The sequence below is a fragment of the Pan paniscus genome, chromosome X (assembly GCF_029289425.2).
Source record: "Pan paniscus chromosome X, NHGRI_mPanPan1-v2.0_pri, whole genome shotgun sequence".
Classification (NCBI taxonomy): Eukaryota; Metazoa; Chordata; class Mammalia; order Primates; family Hominidae; genus Pan; species Pan paniscus.
The window spans coordinates 12,956,246-12,978,802 of NC_073272.2; the positions used below are offsets into that span (position 1 = coordinate 12,956,246).

General features: G+C 39.8%; 1 protein-coding gene across 6 annotated transcripts in view; it reads right to left on the reverse strand.

Moving 5' to 3' along the window:
• Positions 1-22,557, reverse strand: part of ARHGAP6 (Rho GTPase activating protein 6) — a 525,552-nt gene that overhangs the window by 16,934 nt on the left and 486,061 nt on the right. For all 6 annotated transcript variants that reach the window (XR_008622709.3, XM_063601879.1, XM_003805673.7 and 3 more), the window contains exons 9-10: positions 14,977-15,156; positions 2,008-2,105 (exon numbers count right to left, since the gene is read on the reverse strand). Coding sequence is in view for 5 of the 6 variants with exons in the window: in XM_063601879.1 (XP_063457949.1) it covers positions 2,008-2,105; positions 14,977-15,156 (278 nt within the window). In the remaining variant the exon portion in view is untranslated. The remainder of the gene's footprint in view (positions 1-2,007; positions 2,106-14,976; positions 15,157-22,557) is intronic.

Below are 22,557 nucleotides of genomic sequence, written 5' to 3' on the forward strand. Positions count from 1 at the left end.
TATCTAATAATGCCACACAAAAGCAGAAATTTGGCCAGGCAAAAATCAGTGGTTTTCCTCAAAAGTGTGTGTTTTGTAGCTTTCCCACACAGTACCAACCATATGTTATAAGTGCAGTTTAAATGAGGGGCTCATAAATGGAAATGCCAGCATGTCTCTTTTCTGTACAAGGGAGGGAAATAAATGAGTTTATCAAAATTATGGTGGTGCATGATCTGCTGAAAAGAAAAGCCATTTGTTAATATAAATTAGGACTTATACCTTGATGAGGGTTAGAAATCTAGGAAAAATTTAAATGTAAGCCTAATTCTCTGATATGAAAAGCAAGACCATAAAATACTAGCTCATCTATACAATTTGAATATAATTTTATTCACTCATGGCTCTTGGGGCTTGAATCCAGGCCTTACTTTCAACAAAATTTGGTCCTATTTGAATCAGAATTTGGCCCGATAATGAATGGCCCAGACACAGATTTTTTAAAGTAGATCTGAAAGGATAATCCAATTAAAAGGTCTTCCCTGCTAAGCTGGAAATGGAGTGAAGCTGAATTTAGCTGTGCTATCAACGTAATGACCTGGGAAAGAAGGAGGTTGAACAACATGGAATTCCTTTTCACCAAATTTTTCTAAATAATATAACTTTTTAAGTATCTGCAATAATCATGAGTGAAAATTAATTTATCAAGTTCAACACCAATATACAGGAATAACTTAACATGTGTTACTGTTTATAAGACACCATCAATTAAGACATGCCATTATTTTATTTATTTGTTTATTTATTTATTATTATGAGACAAGAGTCTCACTCTGTCACCCAGGCTGGAGTGCAGTGGTGCAGTCTCGGCTTACTGCAACTTCCACCTCCCCAGTTCAAGCGATTCTCCCATCTCAGCCTCACGAGTAGCTGGGATTACAGGCACCTGTCACTACGCCTGGCTAATTTTTGTATTTTTAGTAGAGAGGGGGTTTAGCCATGTTGGCCAGGTTGGTCTTGAACTCCTGACCTCAGGTGATCTGCCCGCCTCGGCATCCCAAAGTGCTGGGGTTACAGGTACGGGATTATGTTAGGAGCTTATCATTGGTTATAAGATTAGTCTCAATTTCAGAGATCATAGGTCATGGGAGAAACGTATCTTAGAATTGCTGAAATTTAGTAGGTTAAAAGTATAACAAAAGTGATAATTTTGTAAGAGCATAGCAACAACTTTTCCTGTCACAAATTTATTGTTTGGTGTCCTGGTGATGATACTACTCCTGGTTAATGATGCTATATTATGCCCTTAACTGGTTATGCCAAATGCTCAGCATCCCCACACCCTCTGCCTCTGCAGCAAAGATTGGAAGTAACCATAAAATCTGACTAATGCAAAAACTCTGCGCTCCTCCTTTGGGAGCAAAAATGGCGGCAAGCCATAGCCTGCAGCATGGCTTGCATTTTACTAATTGCAAACATGAGTGCATGTAGAAACCCATGTGCATTTTTATCAAAATAATACTAGCTATAAAAAGTGAGAGAGCCAAGAGGGTGCACACCTCTAATTTCAAATGGGCACCTAGGCCTCAGCTAAGGTCTGTCTTGTGGTTTGATAATGGGTTAATCCCACTGGTAAAGCTGCACAAGCAAGATGCATCCAGGCGCAGCCTTAAGGGCCCCTACGCATGCTTATCAGAATTCTAGAAGTAGAATCATTGACGTGTATTATAGTCCCTTGCCAGTAATTTGTGCTTTTTCCCTGTAAATGAAGTCAAAAGGACCCTGAGAGGCTAGAGAAAGCTGAAAATAAAACAGAAAAATCTTGTAATGTGGTTTCTAATTTGGTAAGTGGATTGATGGGACCCGAAGCATTTTCTGGTTAGATGGACTGATCAGAATTGCCAAAGAGTTGCCAAAATTCCACTTCAGGTCACCCTGCATGTAGTTATGTAAACCTTTCCAATTTCTCAGAAATGGAAATAGAAATCTCCAATGCGGCTTTAGAAGATGGAACACTGGAATACTCACGATGATTGGGAAGCCTTTCTTCTGAGTAAATAGTCCACGACATCAGGATCGGTCTCTAACAGGCTGATCAGCACTTCGTTCTGGAGATCTGGGGGAACCTGAAGGAGCCAAATGTTGAGGCATAAATAAAACCATTCCAGAAACAGGCAAAATATGGTCACTGATAATTTTACTGTAGCATAAAACAGAGCCCTAAAAGCTGCAAGACAGCAGAATGATTTGCTGGTTAAAACCAAACCTACGCCAACCCATGCAGCTGCTTTAATTCTTAGGACCAACTGGATGATTACCAATAGTCATATTCAATCCAAAATGTCACCCCTCATATGCCTGGAGATACAACTGAACCACTTGGATGCCTTTATTGCTCAGGTTAGATTTTCTTGGTTTTGAATAAGGAAAATATCATGGTTCAGAGAAATAGTGTCCATAATTTATTGCCCAATGGGGGCACTTTCTAGAGTTCACATTTATAATTATGCCAAGACAGCAGGCAGAAATGATGACTGTATTGGGCAGTTCTGGAATATATGATCAGTTTATTAAGAAGGCAGGCCCTTGAGCCAGACTGCTTGGGTTTGAATCTTAGCCACGCCAGTCACTAGCTGTGGGACCCTTGACAACGTACATCGACAAGGATCTTCCTAGATCTCAGTTTGCTCACATGTAAAATGGGGATAACAACAGTACTCACCACGAAGCATTGCTATGGTGATTAAATGACTTATTATATGTTGAGACTTTAAAACAGTACTTGGTCAATGGTAAATACTCAAAAAATTGCTGGCTACTACATTTGCATATGTCACTTTATTATTCGGTGCCTGCCTTTACTCCTTTCTTGCACCTGGTCCATCAGTGATGAAAAGTTTCTCACTTTGTAATTTGTTAGGCATCCAGTAGAGTTCTATAGATGAGCATCATATGTTTCTCTAAGCCTAATCCATCCACAGTACATTAGAAGATGGCCTCACAACCCTAAGTCATCTGTGTGGAAATGTTCTATAAGAGAGGATTGAACCCAGCTCTGACTTGTGGTTTCTTATTCCATAGAAGCTGATAGCTCAGCCAAAGGAAACTCAAAACTATTGAGAGAAAATAAAATTTCAGTCTGATTCTCTCACACATGAGCTCAGAGAGAAGACTTTTTAAAACTGCAGGGTTAAGTCTTCTGAAAATAAGTGGTTGGTAGAAGAATTTGCTTCTTGCCTCTTGCAGAACTCTACGGTTCTTGAGCTCTGAGAATCTGGAAACAATTTTATTAATAAAAACAGGGATGAGAAAGCAAGGAAATGTGTTCTGTCTCTTACAAATCTGTTCCTCCTACTTTATCGTGAACCTTCATTAATGACATTGCCAACTTCTAATCACGCAAGCTCAAGATCTCAGAATTGTACTAAAGCTTCTCTGCATCCTCTCTCCATTCAGAGCCAGGAGGCCTACTAGACTTCATCTCTGTTACTTCTTTTCTCCCTTTTCCATTCCAACTGCAGAGACCCAAGTTCAAGCCCTCATTAGCCTTTTGTAGTGGTCATCTGTTCATCATTAAAAGTCTCCATTTCCCTCCTCTTATAATAGTTATACCCCACGTTCCCTCTGGTAAACCAACTGCTACCCAAGCCTTAGCTCAAGGGTGAAGTGTGTATCGTAGTCAAAGTCTATTGAGCATTCCATTCCCAGATCATCATAGTTGCCTGAGCAATGGGCATGTGACTCCATCAGAGGCAATGAAAACCCTGGAGGTTTTCCCTGAGACTTCTAAGAGAGGATACAGGGCCTGTATCCATATGAGGCCTGATGATTGCGCTGACAATTGAGCAAACAATACCAAGAAATAGAGATAAAAGGGATGTCTTGATATCATCTGAGTCCCGGGACAAGCTATGTCTGAAGCCATATTTGCTTGTGGATTGTTCAGCTATGTGAGCCTTCAAATTACTTAAGCTAGTTTGAGTTTTGCATTGCAAAGAAAAATACGTACTTGATGAACCTTTGATACAACAGCTTTCAAATTTGTCTGCTATTTCCTTAACATGTGCATCACATTTCTTCTCTATGTGGTTGTCAGAATGCCATGGTCAAGACACTCATTTACTGGAAACTCTTTTTATTCCCATGGCTGAAGCCATCCACTTGCATACTCTCCTCAATCTGTCTTTCCCATCTTCTCCCCTAGCAGTCATTCCACACAAGCTCTACTTCAGCACCACTGTGCTTCTCCCTCAGGTCTTCTCTTCCCTCCCTTCCTTTCATTCATTGCATAAATGTTGAGTGAATGCTTCCTGAGTGCCAGGTATTGGATGCTGGGAATTCAGTTACAAACCAAACAGACAATAATCCTTGTCTTCATGAAGCTGATAACAAATATGGAAAGACGGGCATTAAACAAACATACAAGAAAAACATAGAGAAACACAAGGCAAAGAAGGGCAATGAGAAATGCTTGGGAAGACGCAGTTTTAAATAGGATTGTCAGTCCCAGAGAAGCTGACATTTTAGCAGAAAACTCAAACTGATGAAGGAGTTGGAGAAAATCATTCCAGGTAGAAGGAAGGAAAAGAAAGCCAATGATAAAGGTCTTGATTCAAGAGTGATGAGGAGGTCTGTGAGGCTGGAAGAGAGTAGGAAAGGAGGCGGGTGGTAGGAAGGGGTCATAGGGCCAGGACCAGGTGTCATGGAGTCTTATGGGTCATAATAAGGACTTCTGCACTTACTTGCAGTGGGTGGGGATCCACTGGAGATTTTGAACAGATGACTAACATGAAGCAGCATCACTCTGGCTGCTGAGTTGAGAGTAGAATGCATGGAGCCAGAGATAAAGCAAGGAGAGCAGAGAGGGCCTGCTGATCTACCCAGATAAGATGATGGGTCCTGAACCAGGACAGTGAGGTGATGAGAAATATTTCCACAGTGGACATAGTGAGGATAGAGGTAATAGCATTAATTTATTGGATGGAGAGAGAGAGAAGAGAGGGAGAGGGAGAAGAAAGGATGACCTTAATGCTTGGGGCCTAGGCAACTAGAAAGATGGAGTTGCTGTTGACTGGTTTGGAGAAGCTGCAGGAGGAGAAGGTTGGGGGTCAAGTTTTGGAGTGTGGTTTTGATATGATAATGTTTAGAGGTTTGCAAGACATCCAAATGAAGGAGGTATCTTGTAGATAGTTGGCAATAAGGATTCAGAGTTCATAGGAGAGGTCTGGGTTGAACATAGACATTTAAGAGACACATATAGATGGTATTTAAAACCCTGTGACCAGCTGCAGTGGCCTGGGAATGAAAATGGGGAGAAGGGAAAGGGCAGGATATTTAGGTCAAGGGTGAGATTATTCTCTTACTGTATAAATTAAACAGAAAGACATCATTTTTACTGTATTTTTTCCAAAGATCATCACCCAACAGCCATGTGCTATTATAACAGTTTTTAAAAACGTAACACCTAAAGGGTGAAAATGAGAGGAAAGAGAACTCATATTTTTTTAATGAACAGCAGAGCAAAAAATAATATAGGACAAAAATGTATGTCCCGATCTCTTTTTTAGAAGAAAATTCCATAAACAAATTAGGAAAAGTACTTGCATTTTCATCCAGTTAGTTTAATTTAAAACTTGCTAGGCTTTGACATGTAATAAAAAATTTCATGGCTGGGTGCGGTGGCTCACGCCTGTAATCCTAGCACTTTGGGAGGCTGAGGTGGGCAGATCACGAGGTCAGGAGATCGAGACCATCCTGGCTAACATGGTGAAACCCCGTCTCTACTAAAAATACAAAAAAAAAAAAAATTAGTCGGGCGTGGTGGTGAGCCCCTGTAGTCCCAGCTACTTGGGAGGCTGAGGCAGAAGAATGGCGTGAATCCGGGAGACGGAGCTTGCAGTGAGCCGAGATCATGCCACTGCACTCCAGCCTGGGTGACAGAGCGAGACTCTGTCTCAAAAAAAAAAAAAAAAAAAAATTTCGCTCCAAGCACTAATCCATTCTTGGATTTAATTAAAGAATAAAAAATTAGAGTGCAAGCCCTTCAGAGTGGTGCAAGCATGACAATATTAATTCTTTGAGAGTATATAGTATGTCTAAGATAAATTATCAACTTGGATGCATTATTAGAATAGGTTTCAGAAGTATCATTACTTAAAAAATAACTTTCCATAAATTTTTGTCAAGCTAGTCTGCGATTCAGAGGTTTTCCTCATTCAACTAGGTGAGCAATCATAATTACTGAGGTCTATTTTATGTAGCATATGTGACTCTTACTTGGTAACAAATGCAAATAGGAAGGGTCACAGTTATAAATCTATCTACAGTTTCCTTTTAAAAGGCCCATGGTACCATTTTGGCTTGGAGACACTATTTACAAATGCATAAAAAAGACATAGTTTAAAATTGTAGATCCATGTATTACAGGAAGGCAAATAATATTTTCCTATGTATTATGCAAAACTAACTACAGTTGTATATAATTCATTAGTTAATTTATTTATAATCCATTTTGTTACAGAGTGATTTAAGGCAGCTTCAAAATGTATGTGATTAAACCACATTCTAAAAAATAAAGGAATGATTCAGAAAATTGGAGTCAGTGGGAAAATGAGGTAAAAAATTTTAAATGATGCCTGAAACTGATTTTTTAATGTTCATACAACAGCACCCAGTACTATTTTCCTATAATTCTTCTAATCTTTGGCTATAACTGCACATTTCGTTTCCTAACATTTAATAAAAATTTCAAACTACTGGCTCAGTTATATTGGATGAACATTTATTTCTCTATTAATTTAGGTACTTAATGGAGAAATAAAAGTCAAGTAAATAAACTGATAGGAAACAGCAGCTTGAAATAAGTAAGAAAGAAATATCTAGGTAGACCACTGACTTAAGCATACCTTTTCAGGAATTAGGATGCTGTAAAAAAAATCTGACTGAGGCAACAGCCCCTGAAATCCAGTTTTGGCTCTGCTGTTTATAATTAATATAAACTTGGACACATCAATCACCTTCTTTAGGATTCTGTTCCCACATCTGAAAACATATGCATATTCATTTTACTTAATGGGGGGTGTTACGGGAATCAAAAGCGCTAAAAAAAAATGAAAATAGATTACCAATTGCAAAGAGATCTAGTAATAAAATGTTTTATTAGAAATAGATGAAATAAGTTAAACACTTGAAAAAATAAAAGCAGATAACATGGAGATGGACAATATTTATTCTGCAATTATTAGTTTTTATTAACAGTCATCCATTCGCTTTCAGAGAAGAAGCACTCTCTTCTCTTTTGCTTAACACTTCTTTTGGGTAACTCAGTTATGGGATTTTCTCTTGCTATGCCTCTGCTTCTAATCCCCCTCTGAATTTCTGGAGTTACAGCCTATGACCTCTTGGCCCTTCAACTGCAATGGTCTTGAAGTCAGACTCTGTGTAGCCTCACCCTTCCAGTTCCTTTGGCTAGACCTTGAATCTTCCCACCATTCAAGTCATTAGAAGGTAAATTTCCTGAAGGCAGGGATTATCTGATTTGTTTACCCAGAACTGAAACAGGCTCAGAAATTTGTAGTTTTCTTTCAGCTAGCCTCCCTCAAAGCTAGGGCAAGATCACGTGTGCACATGCTGGTACCTGAAGTGGGGCATGTAGGAGCTTCTGGAAAAGGTTATCTTCCCTATTGAAAATGGGTACATGAAAAGAAACATCATCTCTTCATTAATTGGTGCAATGATGGCTGGAAGAGATGCTGTTATCAACTGTAGCGATTTTGCAGCTGAAGATGGCAGAGCAGAGAGAGACAGCAAAGTGCTACCCAGCTACTGAAACTGTGCCCCCCCCATATTTACTGTGTCACATAATAAATGCTGATGTCGAAAGCCATTTGCAGTTGATTATTGTTCTCCTTGCCAGTCAAATGTTTCCTAAATGATGTCTCATTTTCCTCCTCTAACTTTGCCTTCCTACTCTTTCCTCTCTGGAAGGTCTTACCTGCACTTCTATGACCCTCACCCCGTCATTCACTTACACACTCTCTTGCTCAATTTTATGCTCTTTCAGAATACAAGCTAGGGTGGTGATTTCTACCCAGTGGATGTGCAGTGAATGTTGCTGAAATGGCTAAAAATAATAATAATCTAAAATCACCCAGGATTATGGTCTGCATGTGTTACGTTGCCCTTGTCTAGATGTTTCTCTCTACTTATCAGTGGTACCTATGTCATGCTGCAGCACAGTCTTCTTGCTATTCATTTCTAGAGTGGGAAAATACATTTTCTTTCCCAACCGATTATCATCAGATTTTTTCTAAGTTCTTAAGCTATTTTTCTTATCAATACAAGAACTTCAAAACTTTTTGAAAAAGATAGCTCAATAATTAAACAACGTTTTCATTTTCGGCTTCTGGGATTTTTGTATATAGCAAAATGGGAACTAAGGAGAAGGGTAGTGAAAGACATATTACATTTTTTAAAAAATCAAGCAATTCTGCATGTTAAAAAGAAGAAACAAAACCCAGCCCAAAGTGATTCTTCATTTACAATTCATTGTTTCACATCAAAATCTCTACTGGGCTTTAGTCAACCATGTAACAATTCTAGATATTTTCTAAGGGTACCATTTATGGTCTTGTTTATCTGGAGACTCAACTCCTTAGATTTTAATGAGTTCCTTCAAAGCATAATGCTATTCCAAAAATCAAAAGAACTTTGGCCCCTCCTGCTTCAGAGAAAAAAATGTAAACACTGCACATATGAAAGAATAAAACTGTCACAATTAAAATCTACCCGATCAAATTAAAAATGAAACCTTGAATTATTGCCTGGGGTATAATTGCTATGAGGTAGTTTATTCCATAAACCACTGAGAGAGAAAAGTGGTATGAGTTTTCTCCATTTACTAAGTCACCACAATAAACCATTAAGGGCTTTTTGAAGAGCTATTCCCAGGACCCAGCCCTACTGCACTTGTCACTGGATGTTCCACACCAATCCACCACTTTGCACTTGACCAAGAAGGATGCTTTAGCATTTAAAACCCAGCAAAAGTAAATAGCACTGGAAATCATGATGGCATTTTGTAGTTAACAAACACACTAAAAGAAATCACTTTGGCTGTTTATGGGAGCAAAAGCTCAGACAAGGACAGGCCCAGCTTAGAACCTTTGGCGTGGCTCTGTTGTGACAGGTGGTTTAATAATTTAAGGGGTCTGGGTGCACGGGAGGGTCAAGATGCATTAAATTCGGCAAATATTTCTCAAGTGCTTGATACATGTCAGGCAGCATGTTTTGGCAATTCAGGTACATTAGTGAACAAATACAGTGGAAGAGTCCAGGGCTCATGGAACGATGTTGGAGGATAACTCAAGCAAAGATGAAAGAAATCAGCAGTCTTTGCTCCATGGCAACAGGTTAAAGGGAGTGGAAAAGGTTCAGGCATAATTTGCTTCTGCTTCCTTCCACCTTTGTGGGACACAAACAGTACACATGTTCTGTCTTTACAGACAGGGCCAAGTGAGCAGACTATAGCAGAACATTTGCTGGCTCTGGAAGCCATCTGCTGGCCTGAACATCAGGGGTGCTATGATTAGTCCAGCAGTATTACTGCTGTTAAAGGTCTTCATTCCTCATTTTCAGATTGGCTAAAACATATTTTCTTGTTCTTTCCCCACAAATGGACTCCATATCTGAGATACCACATCAAAATGCCTCTTCTTTTGTGTGAGGAGGCATCATGCTGTAGAAATAATTCATTTAGTCACTGCATCACTTGGGCAAACAAACTTGGCTTACTCCTCATGAAATGGTAGTGAGATTTAAACAAGCCAATAATGTACGTAATGAGTAGCCCAACCCTGGCACATAGACAGTGGTATTTGTGATATATAGAAAAGGAAATGGAAATCATATATAATTATGTGGATATACTGGGAGGGGTGGTTTCTTGCTTGATGACCTGGATGAATGCTTGACTCTTTGACTTGGTGTGCAAAGTGGCTTTAAGAAAATGCGATTTTCATCAGGGAATGAAGAGAACACAAAGCAAAGCTTGGCTTCTGACTTGGAATCCTCATTACAGCCTCTGACCCTTGCTCCCAGTAGTGCTCATTTGAAATTTCCCACGTGCACTAAGCTGGTCCCCAGTTCAGGCTGACAACTCAGTGGGGTGGGAACACACTGGCTTTCCCACGTCTCCACTGCACTCCGGACTTTTCATCAGCTTACAAGGGTGGTGTCTTCTCTTTCTTGCCCCTCTACTAAGAAGAAGTCCTAGTAAGAATCGTTTAATATCAGCCCTTAGAAGAAGCTGACAGTTTTCTCCATTCTGCTCTGAAGTTCTTACTAATCCCAAGAGCAATGATGAGTTTTCTCTGGAATTCCCAATATTAGTTACAGAAGTAACAACTTTCAGAACAATTCATGTATCAATGACTTAGTCAGTGAGAACTTTCTGGTTAGGATAATACCAATGACTTTGTGTAGATATTAATGATTCTTATCCTTGATTTCCAGTGCTCCCACAGAGTATCATTTTATGTTAGCCAGTTTTTCAACAGGTGTTGATATCAGAAGTGGAGGGTCATGATTTAAAGGTAAGGGAATATAAGCAGTATGGACACTGGACAAAATCGAAACAAAAATACATTTTTTTTCTAGTAATACAGAATTGCAATATTTATTCAACAAATAATTACTGAGCACCCATCTTTTGCCATATACTTTCTAGGTGGTATGAATGTCAGTGAACAGAACAAACAAAAATCTCTGCCTTTATAAGGTTTGTATTCTGTTAGGTTTCAATAAGCATAAAAATAAGTAAATTATATAGTGAGTTAAAAGGTAATAAATGCTATGGAATAAAAAGAGCAGAGTAAGGGCCTAGGAGTATATATGTGTGGGATCAGGTCACAGCATTATACACAGTGGGCAGAGTGGGCTTGATTTCCAAGAAAACAGCCAAACATGCTTTGATAGAGCAAGGCACCTTATCACTTTAATGTAATAATAGCAGAAATCTTCCTTTAATGCCTAATATATGTTAATTCTGTTCTAGGTGCCTTAAAATGTCATTTCTAATTCTTATAACAGTCCTGTAAATTAGGTCACATTGTTTCATCTTTTGGCTAGGGAAGTTAACTGTGGGGCCCAAGATTACATAGCAAATAAGTGGCTGAGCAGGGATTTGAATTTTGGTAGCTCATTCCAATGCACATGGTCTTTCTACCATACCAGTGTTTCCCAAGATATGGTTTCCAAAGGTGTGGTTAGGAAACTACCAGAACTCTGTGGAGGTCTTCACTAGAAAGTGCAGATTATTTCTGGGCCCCATCCCAGTGCTACTCAATCTGATTCTCGGGAGTGCATCCTAGGAATCTGAATGTCTAAGTTTCCTTGCAACTCTGCTGCACACTCAAGTTTGAGAACCACCATTATAATCTACTGCCTTCGTATTTTGATATCTGTGGTCATGATATCTGCTATTATGATCTATTTCCAGCTCAAGGATTTCCAAACCAGTACCTGAAAAGCAAACAACCAATGCAAAAGACTGTCCTAGCCAGACTCTTAAACTGTGTGTCAACCTCTGCATCTAGGTTCCTCTTCTGTATTACAGGACGAAGCCAGGTTCTTTTCTGCCCTTTCCCATTAACTCAGAGAGTGGCCACTTGGGAGAGGCAGTCTCAGCATCAGGAAATGAAGGATGTTAGAACACCCAGAACAAATTTTGGGTCCCTGCCAGGCCTCTGTGAGCTTCTATATCCCTTCCACCAGTTATTTTATGGAATCACTGCCTCCAGGTCTGTTCTGCCTTCCAGGACAAGCTCACAGCTACCTTTCCTAACAAGTCTTCCTTTCTAATGCTAATAGAAGTGACACCTCCCTTTCCGAGCTCTTAAACCCAAGGACTGTGAAACTGCACAATTACTAACTACTTTTAACCATCAGGCCCTGACTAGCTTCATCCTTCTTTGTTTGGAATTATAATAATTCTGAAAGCTTCTTTAAAAAGCCAAACAAAACAAAACAACATAGCGACATACAAGATTACATTTTTGTCCACCCATGCAGATCAGCTTTGCTGTCAAACCACCAGCCTTGGTATAGCCGACTAGTTTCTCAACTGCCAAATATGCCAAGATAATCTAAAATGTGATGAGATTAATTTTCTTCTGTGCTTTATAAAAAGGAAGGAAGGGAAGTCAGTGCTAGGGCATAGCACCATGCAGATTTTACAACTAGAAGGGGTCTTGGCTATCATTCATTCAAATCTAGTATTTGATAACTAAAGAAATAGAAGAAGATGAGGTCATGTAGCCAATATATAACAGGGACAGGACGATAGTAAATTTTCTGGTTCCAGAGTCAGTTTCTTTTCATAGACCAAGACTTGAGATATTTGTCTCCCTCTTCCTCCCACTCCACTGTTATTTTTCTGAATATATGATTACCAGAATCCTTCTAAAGAGGTCAAGAATGATTACATTAATGGTTAACTTACTCCAAGAAAGGTATCCTTAATTTCTCCATGCCCAAATCTTTTCATACGTATAAGGAGTAAGGCTTGGTAATATGGAAATCATATGTCACAGAACAACCATTGGGTCATTCATTAATTCAACCAATATTTATTGTGTTCCTACCATGTCCCAGGCACAGGGGTAATGCAGTAAAGAAAGTACTATAGATAGAAATGGACCAAAAAAATCATCCTGTCATGTAGTTTACATTTCTAGGGAGTGGCGAACATAAACGAGAAATTTGTAAGACCCAATGTTAACAGTGGTGAGTGCTAAGGGGAAAAAGCAGGGAAAGGAAATAGGGAGTGATGATGTGTGTGTGTGTGATGGAGGGTGGAGGTGCATTTTAGACAAGGTGGCCAGGAAAGGCCTCTATGAGAAGTAAAGACTATAACTGGAGACCAAAAATATGAGAGAATGCCGACATCAATCCCTACAGAGAATGGCAAACAAAGATCAGATTTGGGAAAAGCTGGAAAAGGTAGAATACTGATGTTTTTATACTGTTGTTAGTAATTCAGGTGGCAGGAAATGGAAAGAAGAGGGATGGCACAATTAAAATGGCAGCAGCTATATTTTCAAAGAAGCCAGGAAAAGTTTTGTTGGTATCTGAGTTGAAAAGAAATGCTCGATGATATGTGGTTTCATATAAAGGAGAACTTTGCTTAGATAATAGAATTAAGTTTGATGAGAAGTATTATTTTGTTAAAAAAATCCAGAGAACATGAAGTAATGCCAAGACTACTTGGCAAGATGATATGTGACTTAAACTTGATGAAAATGTTGAAAAGTTCAGACATTTGATTCATCCAAATATGTAGTTAATTATGAGGATTTAGGCTGACGTGTAAATTTTATATAGAGTCAATTATTAATTCAACATTTTTTGAGACCTTAGCATGTGCAACCCAGGGACAGTGCTTCAGAGACACAAACAGGAACAAGATGCCATTCTACCTCAGTGAACTTTTCATTTGCTCTTCCTCCTGGGGATCCAACCAGGATACATTTTCAAGCCTCGCTTGAAGTTAAGTGTGGCTTGTGCATAAGTTCTGGCCAATGAGATTTGAGTGGACAAGATGGATGACCTTTCTGGGGTTGCCTGTAAAACTCTAAAAAATGTCAGAGCCTCAAAATACAAGGAGCTGGGATTCCTAAATCACCACCTGGAAGGCTGTCCACTTAACACCTGATTAAACTTTATGTCAGAGTGATATTTATGTTTGTGTTAAAGTACTGAGATTCGAGGCAGCACGTGTTACCCAACTAATATAATTACTAATTAACAGTTGCATAAACTGCTACAGTTTGCACAATACTTTCATGTATCAAATGATTCTGGTCACCACCCTGAGAATTACATCATCTTTTTGTTTTTCCCATTTCTAAAGCTAGAATTGATGCATAATGAGTATTGAATTACTTGGTCACAATCACATAGGTAAGACACAGAGGGCAAATACTCTAAACTGCTGGGTCTCAAATTTACAAAAAGTAATTAGTATAAGACAAGCATGGACATAAATCTAATGCAAAGCACTTGATAAGTGTAGACAAACTACTAAAGAAATTTAAAAGAGGTAACTAGAATTCTTGGTTGAAGGAAGGAGCCACAAAAGGCTCTAGTGGAATAGGCAGGCTTTATAGCGTTTGCAAATTGACAAGAGAAATGGGAGAAAAAACATGAAGAAGGTTCCTGTAAATTTTGACATGCAATATTAGTGGTGAACAGAAATAGAAGAGAGTTGGCATTTGTTTTAATGTTTCAAGGGAAGTTGTAGCAAGCAATGCAGTTTGATGAAGGAAAACAGGAACTGGTAATTCAATACAAATCAAAAAAATATTTATTGAGTGCCTGCCAGATGGAGGGCTTTCCAAAAGTGTACAGAGGATATGGAGAGGAGATAACAATGGTGCAGTCCTTGTTTTAAATGCATTTATACTCTACTAGGGGAAATGGTCATAAATTACTATACACAACGTTGGGCAAGATAAACATCAGTAAGAACAGTAATGGAGTTCAGGGGACAGAGAAGTGGCATGGGAAGGACAAAGGAAGGACAGGTGAAGCTTCATGTAGGAGGTAAAATGTCAAGATTGACCTTGGAGGAGGTGAAACCACTGAGGATGCTTATGAATACATGAATTCATGAGGGACACAATTCCATAAAGAAGGGTTTTATTAACGTCTTGAGCAAGGACACTGCTTTATAATTAAGTGACTCCAAAATGTGACCATGGTTTAGAGGACAACAAAATGAAAATTATAATTTGGCATGTTTGTTTAAACATGGAGTCACAAACTCAAAATGACATCATAGTTGTGCAAATTTCTACTCCTGCTGAAACTGCCTGACTTCCAATGAATTCAGTGAGCAGCACTGCACCCCAGAGGGTGGTCTACTAGAATTTCATCCTGCCTCCAGAGGAAACCAATAGGCAGTTTGCTGTGATGTCCTGCCACAGAAGGGCCACCTACCATGAACAGGGCTTCATAATTTTCAATCATCTTTTGCACAACAGCGATGATGGCCGTGCTCTCCTCAGCCCGGGCTGAACTCTGGACTGAGAATTCTTTGTCTGATGACTTCTGCTTGTGCAGCAGGTTGGGTCCAAATATGGTGGCTAAGTTTAGAGATGTCATTTTATTCCCAGTGACCTATAAGAGAACAGAACACAAGGACTGTTGTTATGTTTGCCTTTCAAAATATTGGGTGATTCAACAATCAATGAAACCTTTTACCCTCCATTTTTTTTTTATCCTGCAAGGATGCCATCATCTCTATCAGAATCCATGGAGGGCATCATTATTTTCCTTTTGCTTTAATATCTTGGATTGAAGCTCACAGTTCAGTGATCATCTCAATAGCATATTGAATAAAAATTTGCAACTCTAAGTTGTTTATTGTAAAATGGGTACTACATAAAATTTCTATCCTGTTTGCACTTAAGAAATATTGACACCCATCCATCCATCTATCCATTTCTCCATCCATCCCTTCATTCATCAACCCATAATCTCACCACTGATCCATCCACTCAGCACCTATCATAGGCTGGGAATTTTTCATATATTGTAATTATTTTAAAATTTTTCCAATGATTACAACATAGTCCTTATTTTAAAGGTCTCTCATTCTAGGGAGGAAATAAACCTATCACTTACAGGTAATGAGTACAAAGTATAAAGCTCTCAACTCCAAAGGCCCCAGGGTCACTACCACAGAGGCGGAAGCATTTGCACAAACTCTCAAAAGAAGAATAGAGTTTGCTAGGCTGAAAAGCAAAGGATCTGGGCTAGGGGGTAATTTTACAATGGAGAAAGCACCACACATGCAAAGACAGAAACATCTAAAATACGTCATGGAGCCCCAGGAAGCTCAGTGTGGTAGGGAGTTCTGCAGGAAAGGCAGGCAAGGGCCAGGTGAGATGATCTTCATGTGTCAGACCAAGGAATTCAAACTGTGATCTAAGGGCAAGAGGATTCTGAACAGAGCAGAATGGAAATGGAATCTGCATTTCAGGAAGAGCAATCTATGGAACAGGGGATGGGGGATGCAAGGAAGTAGGACTACCTGGGACATACCACAACAGTCTAGGCCACAGCAGCTAGCATCTGAACTAGGAAGGAAGAAGTAGGGATGAAGAGCAGCTTCCAAAGTTATGGAGGGGGTGAAGAGGATAATGCAGAGGGTAAGGATCTTGTGTTTTAACAAATGAAAAAATGGAAGGACAGTTAAGTGAGGAACATGAAGGGCTGAAAAGGGGTTCCTGGAGACTCCAGCACCCTTAAGGAGCAGCTGATGAAGGAGGCCAATAATGGGTGAGAAGTTACAATAAAAGAAACCTGTGTCCAAGAAGAAATGACTGACAGGGGAGTTTCAAGTGAGTTATCAACTGTGGCAGAGGGTCATCGAGATGTGACCCTTCCCTCCAGAATGGACTCTCTGATGGTTCTGATGTCCCAGCTAAGAGTCATGTCAGTGGTGTGGCAGGAATGAGCCACAGTTGCAGAAGTGGAAACAGTGAATGTAGACACTTTCTTCAAAAGATATCACAGAGAAGGAGGAAGAAGAAATGGAGGAGGAGCTAAAGGGGAGTACAGGGTGAAGGAAGGGAACTATTTTTTGCTTGAAGTACAAAAATTATTCACATTCAATATATTAATAATTAGAAAGTACAGGTAAGCCAAAAGAAAAAAAAATGCCCATAATTTCACCACTGCCAAGAATCAGCCATTCCTATGCCTTCCTGTGCACATATATACATGTACACCTGATATTTTCTTCTTTAAAACTGGGATCACATCCATATATTATTTTGTAACTTGCTTACTATCTCTTAACAACATGCTACAATAATCTTTCCACTACAAAAGAAAATCCTGTCTTCAGGCTTCATTGGCCCCTAGAATCCCACTGCACGAATAAACCATGATGTTTTTTAACCACAGTCAACTAATAGGCATTGATGTCGTCTTGAATTTTCTGTTATTATAAGCAATGGTACAAAAAATATCCTTGAAAAGATATTTTGTGAGCTCGGGTGAGCACTTTTTAGGAGTAAATTCCTACAAGTTGAATTGTTGTAATAAGGAATATGAACGTTTTCAAAGGTTTGGGAATTTTTTCTACTTGTCTTTTTTTCAGGTGAACGGGAGAGTCTGAGTAAGTTTCTCTAGGCTAGGGTTTCTCTACCTCGACACTAGTGACATGTAATACCAGATCATTCTTTGCTGTGGGGGCTGTCCTGTGCATTACAGGATGTGGAACAGCACCCCTGGCCTCAGCCCACTAGATGCCAGGAGCACCCCTACCCTCAACCCACAGTTGTGACAACCAGAATTATCTCTAGACATGGTCGCATGTCCCCTGTGGGGTAAAATTGCTTCTGGTTGAGAACCACTGGTCTATGTGAATTTTTATTTCTCTTGTCAATATCAGTTGAGAGTCAGGATAAGTATGGGAACTGCGTCTGCTTGGTGGGGATCTTTTGCCTGGGAAGATCTACATAGATTTTGAGAAACACCTGGGTGCCCAGCATAGAATTCAGGAGTCCCAATGAACAGCTGAAACAAAGCCCTCTGAACCCCACTCTCATCCTGTGGAGTCATGAGCTGGTGGCTGCCCTGCCCTGCAATCCCAGCTTGGTACACGAGTTGTATTATTTTTAGAAGGCAAGGCTGTTTTCAGGTGAATGATTGGCCTCCAAGGGATATCATTTCATGTGATAAACACTGACAATTTCAAAGAAAGTGCCCTTTATGTAGGATCGTCCAATCATTTTTCTTTGTTTTATTTCATTGGTAAGTTTTTTATTTCATTGACTGACAAGTTTTCATTTAATTTTTCTTTTCCTGGAAATTCATGGTTAAGGTGAAAATCAAATACGTGTCATTTTCAAATTCCTCCCTTCAGAACTCAGAGGTATTTGGAGTGTTTCCCCTTACCCCTGTAAAGTCATATTAGGGTTTTCTCATTTTTTAAAAAAACATTAACAAATGGAAGATTTTGTTTTCTTTTAAAAGAATGTTTCATACAAGAACAATCTAGAGCTCTGTTTCCGCTCTTTCCTTCTCCTGTTGCTATTCTGGGAATGGAATACAACCCATCTGTAAAACTGCACACAGATTCCAGCTGCAGGCCAAGCTGCTGGGGTTTGTTAACACTTTTGGGGTTTCTTTTGTTTTATTGTTTTTTAACATGGAAAGAAGAGTTGCTCCCAGGCAACATCCACCTTTTCTCCATGTGTTTCAGCATATATTTATATATATACTATACGGCTGTGTCTAGGTAATACAATGTACACTCGAGCCAGGCCATTACTTCATTTTTTAATTAGCTAGCAATTCAAGAAAACTTTTATCTTCACTAAATGAACATCCTAGATCATTTCTAAGCTTCATATGAATAGCTCATATCATCTGTTAAAAGTCTAGTATGTACAGGTACCAGGCTAGGGGCTTTCCACTGGCCATTTCAATTCTTTCTCACTATAAGCTTAAGAAACAGCTGCTGCTGTTGTCCCTGTTTTATAGACGAGGGAAGTGATGTCCAAAGCTCAGAGCCAGGAGATGGTATAGAAAGAAGCGAAGCTGGTGGCCCCACTCTAGGCAGCCCTACTCTCTTCATCCCATTGCTACATCTCTTCCTGTTTCCTCTTGCTGGGCAGACCCAGCCATGGCATGGGGAAACGGGAAAACGAGCTTTAAAACAGGGCTGAATGAGGGTGAGGGGAGACACAGGTCTTGCTAAGTTCCAAAGCCAACCACCATTTCCTAGAGGCATGTACCTCCTCAGAGATTAGTAATCATGGCCCTACATTGGTGGTTTGTAACTTCTTTTTTGCCTCATAGACCCTTTGAGAACTCAATGCCAGCTATGGACTCTCACCAAACAAGTGCATATTCACACCACATTTTCGATGCAGTGCCAGGGGGTTCTTGAACTCTGAAAAACCACTGCTCAGGAGGTTTCAATTTTGTTCCTGCTATATTCTTTCTTGAAGAAATGCAATGTTTCTTACACTTGGGAATTTCTCTTTTCCCTAAGGAGCAAAGCAAATAGCAAACTAAACAAAATAGAAGAAAACAAAACAAACACAAGATAGCAAAACACCACAATTCAATAAAATACTGCTATTTTTTCCCAAAAAAGCACTGATTGACTGGTCAACAATTTTTCTCATGCCCTTCTTTTAGACATCTTTAAGGTCTCACCAGTGAATGATGCATTGAATTTTAAGCACATATCAAAGAGAAAATATTATGTTCATTTTGTAGATGAGGAAGCTAAGACCACCCCCCATCCCAACTCTGTTTTCCTTCCTCTTCCTCTCTTTCATAAAGACAAGTTATGCAGCAAGGTGCTGGCAGAACCTGTGTGAGCTTTCAAGCTTCTTGACAATCTGCTTCAGGTTTCATCTATGTTGCAATCCCCCCAAACAACACCCTAACAAATAGATAATACATACTAAAAAAATAGGGAAGAGAAGAAGTTGAAAAATATTGGTTTTTGACCATATTTTACAATTTGGTATTTAGCTTTACTCCAGTCTGCCCATTCCATATTCTCTACCTGCTCATGCCAAATCAACTAAAAAATAATAAATAACTCCTCTCTTGATCCTCTCCCTCTACCCTTGACTTCTAACAGAAGGGGTTTGGCTAACTCCCATCCCAATGCTGTGCTTATGTGGTCCATGTACTCAATCCCTACACACCCTTTGATGTGCATCTTAAATTCAACCTCCTCCATGAAGCCATTCCTAACTTTTCTGGCCCATGCTCATCACTTCTCTGAATGTCTGCAATGACTCTGCAGTGCATTCCCTAATTCTATATTTGCCTTGTGTCCTCACCTCCTCCACCTCTTAGATGCCATTGTATCCTGAGGCCAGTCATTAGAAAATCTCTGAGCAATAGTCGTTGGTTTACAGGAACCCAGGGTAGATGCTCAGGACATGCATGATTCAAATCCCAAGGCCTTTCTTTCTTTCTTTCTTTCTTTATTATTTATTTATTTATTTTTGAGATGGAGTCTCGCTCTGTCACCCAGACTGGAGTGCAGTGGCGTGATCTCGGAGCACTGCAAGCTCCGCCTCCCAGGTTCACACCATTCTCCTGCCTCAGCCTCCTGAGTAGCTGGGACTACAGGCACCCACCACCACGCCCGGCTAATTTTTTTTGTATTTTTTTAGTAGAGACAGGGTTTCACCATGTTAGCCAGGATGGTCTCGATCTCCTGACCTCGTGATCCGCCCACCTCGGCCTCCCAAAGTGCTGGGATTACAGGCGTGAGCCACCGCGCCTGGCCCGCCAAGGCCATTCTTACATGGAAATGTTTATAATAGGAATTGCTGTTGTCCATATTACTATTGATACAAAAGCCTCCTAACTCACTCTCCCTTTGTCTCTAGCCAATCTACAACGTGGATTATATCACCCATTAGTTGAATCCTTCCAAGGATTCACAGCTTAAAAGAATCAACCACCTGCCCTGCACAGAGGCATTCAGCAATTTATGAACATGGCCCAATTTCCCATTGTCTCCCTCAGTACTTCACTGCTCCGTAGCCTTTACTACAGTTCACAATGGCTGTGAGAGCTGCCTGCTCTCCTGTCACTGCTAACGATTTCACGGAAGCAATGCTTTCCTTATATTTCTCCTGCTGCTTTAATCTTTGGCTATTAGTCTTTCATTTTGATGCAATGTTCAGGTCAAGAGTGTCTAGAAACCCTTGTAAACCCTGGCTTCCTTTTACAACTTCACTGTCACCAGGATAATTCCATATTCCTTACAGTAAACTAGGTCTCAACCACTCTTCAAGGCTGGTTGAAGAATTTTCATTCCTCAAGTTCAGATGAGGAGACCCAGGTATAGGAAGGTTAATAGATTTTTCCAACAATACATGGTCAGTGAGTTAAAGAGCTATCAAGCGCTCTCAACCAGGGGTGATTTTGAACCCTTCTCCTCAGGGGAGACCTGGAAATGTTTGGAGATATTTTTGGTTGTCACAACTTGGTGGGAGAGGAGATGTACTGCTACTGGCATCTAGTGGGAAGAGGCCAGGGATGCTGCTAAACATCCTACAATGCACAGGACAGCCCCATGACAAAGAATTCCTAGCTCCAAATATCAATTGTGCAGAGGCTGAGAAACCCTGACCTAGACCCCAGTACATTTTTTTTTTCTTCTAATTCCTATTCTGTACTTCTTTTCTCTTAGACTGGCTCAGGTTCTATGCACAGCTTGGACTTTGCTAGTAAGGGGACCAACCCAACCCATTAACCAGTATAACGACATTGTCCTTCTTCAAGATCTTTTTCTATCATCCACTGGGATACTGTCCTAATAACTCTGCAAATCTACAGTGACTATGGGGTCCATGGCACCCCCCACTAGAGTTGTGAAATGCACTAATATGCCACTCGTACAACCTTAAGTGGAAGCTCTCTGTGGGTTGCTAGGTAAGTTACTTAGCTCCCCTGGCCCTAAGTTTTCACTTCTGAAACATGGAGACAGTGATATCTCTTTTGCCTGTTAAGAGGATTTGCATATATATATATTTATATATATTTGCATATATATTTATATATTTATATGTATTTGCATATATATATATATATATATATCCCCTAGCACAAAGCCAGCTCATGGAAGGAGAGACATAAATGGTAGCTAATATTCCAGCATGCTGTTTCATTTACACCTATCCAAGAATATTTTCTTCTTTTTGGCATAGGCAATGGAGACTTGTTCAGCAATTGAATGGAAAGAATGTCTGAAAATGATTCTAAAAGGGCAATAATGAGTTCAATTGGAACTTTTGCTTTCCTCAATGCCTTCCTAATTACCTGAGACCCAATTTTCTCCTTCTCACATAGTACTTAAGAAATGTCAGAGAAGTAACTGGAGTACCTTTAAACACAGAGCTCTGCTTTCCCCCAGCAATTAGGCAGATCAGGCTACAGCTTCTGTTATAACTGTAGTTGATAGAGGTTGGCATCCAAATGAGTAATAAAACTACTTAACAATTATGAGAATTATAGTATGCCCATCAAAGAGCTGTGTATGCTGAAATAAGGTGTCAGTGCCACATTATGAAACCTGAAGCCATCTGGGGCTTCACTAATTATAACTGCTATAGAGATGAATGGCTAAGTCAGGAGAGTTCCATTCTCACACCCATAAGGAGGAGGACGAGAAGAAATGCAGAATTGCCTTTCTGGATTAGAGTGAAAAAAATTATACATAACCACGTTCTTTGGGAAAGAAATTTGACAAACACAGAACTGAAGCCGCAGTGCAGCTGAGCTTTGTTTAACAAGAATTTACAAAAAAGTTTCTGTGGTTAAGTAAGTTTGGAATGCCTCTGGCCCCTTCTTATTGATTTATAGTGCATGTTAGCTTATTAAGGAGTCTAAAACCTCCTGAGGAATCCGAGGTCAGGGAGAGGTATAACTGCATGGTATCAAAGAGGGAAGGGGGTGTCTCTTGTTAAGGTGAAGATTAAATACATTGCCTATTAGTAAGCAACTTAAAATTCAAGCCAGCATCTC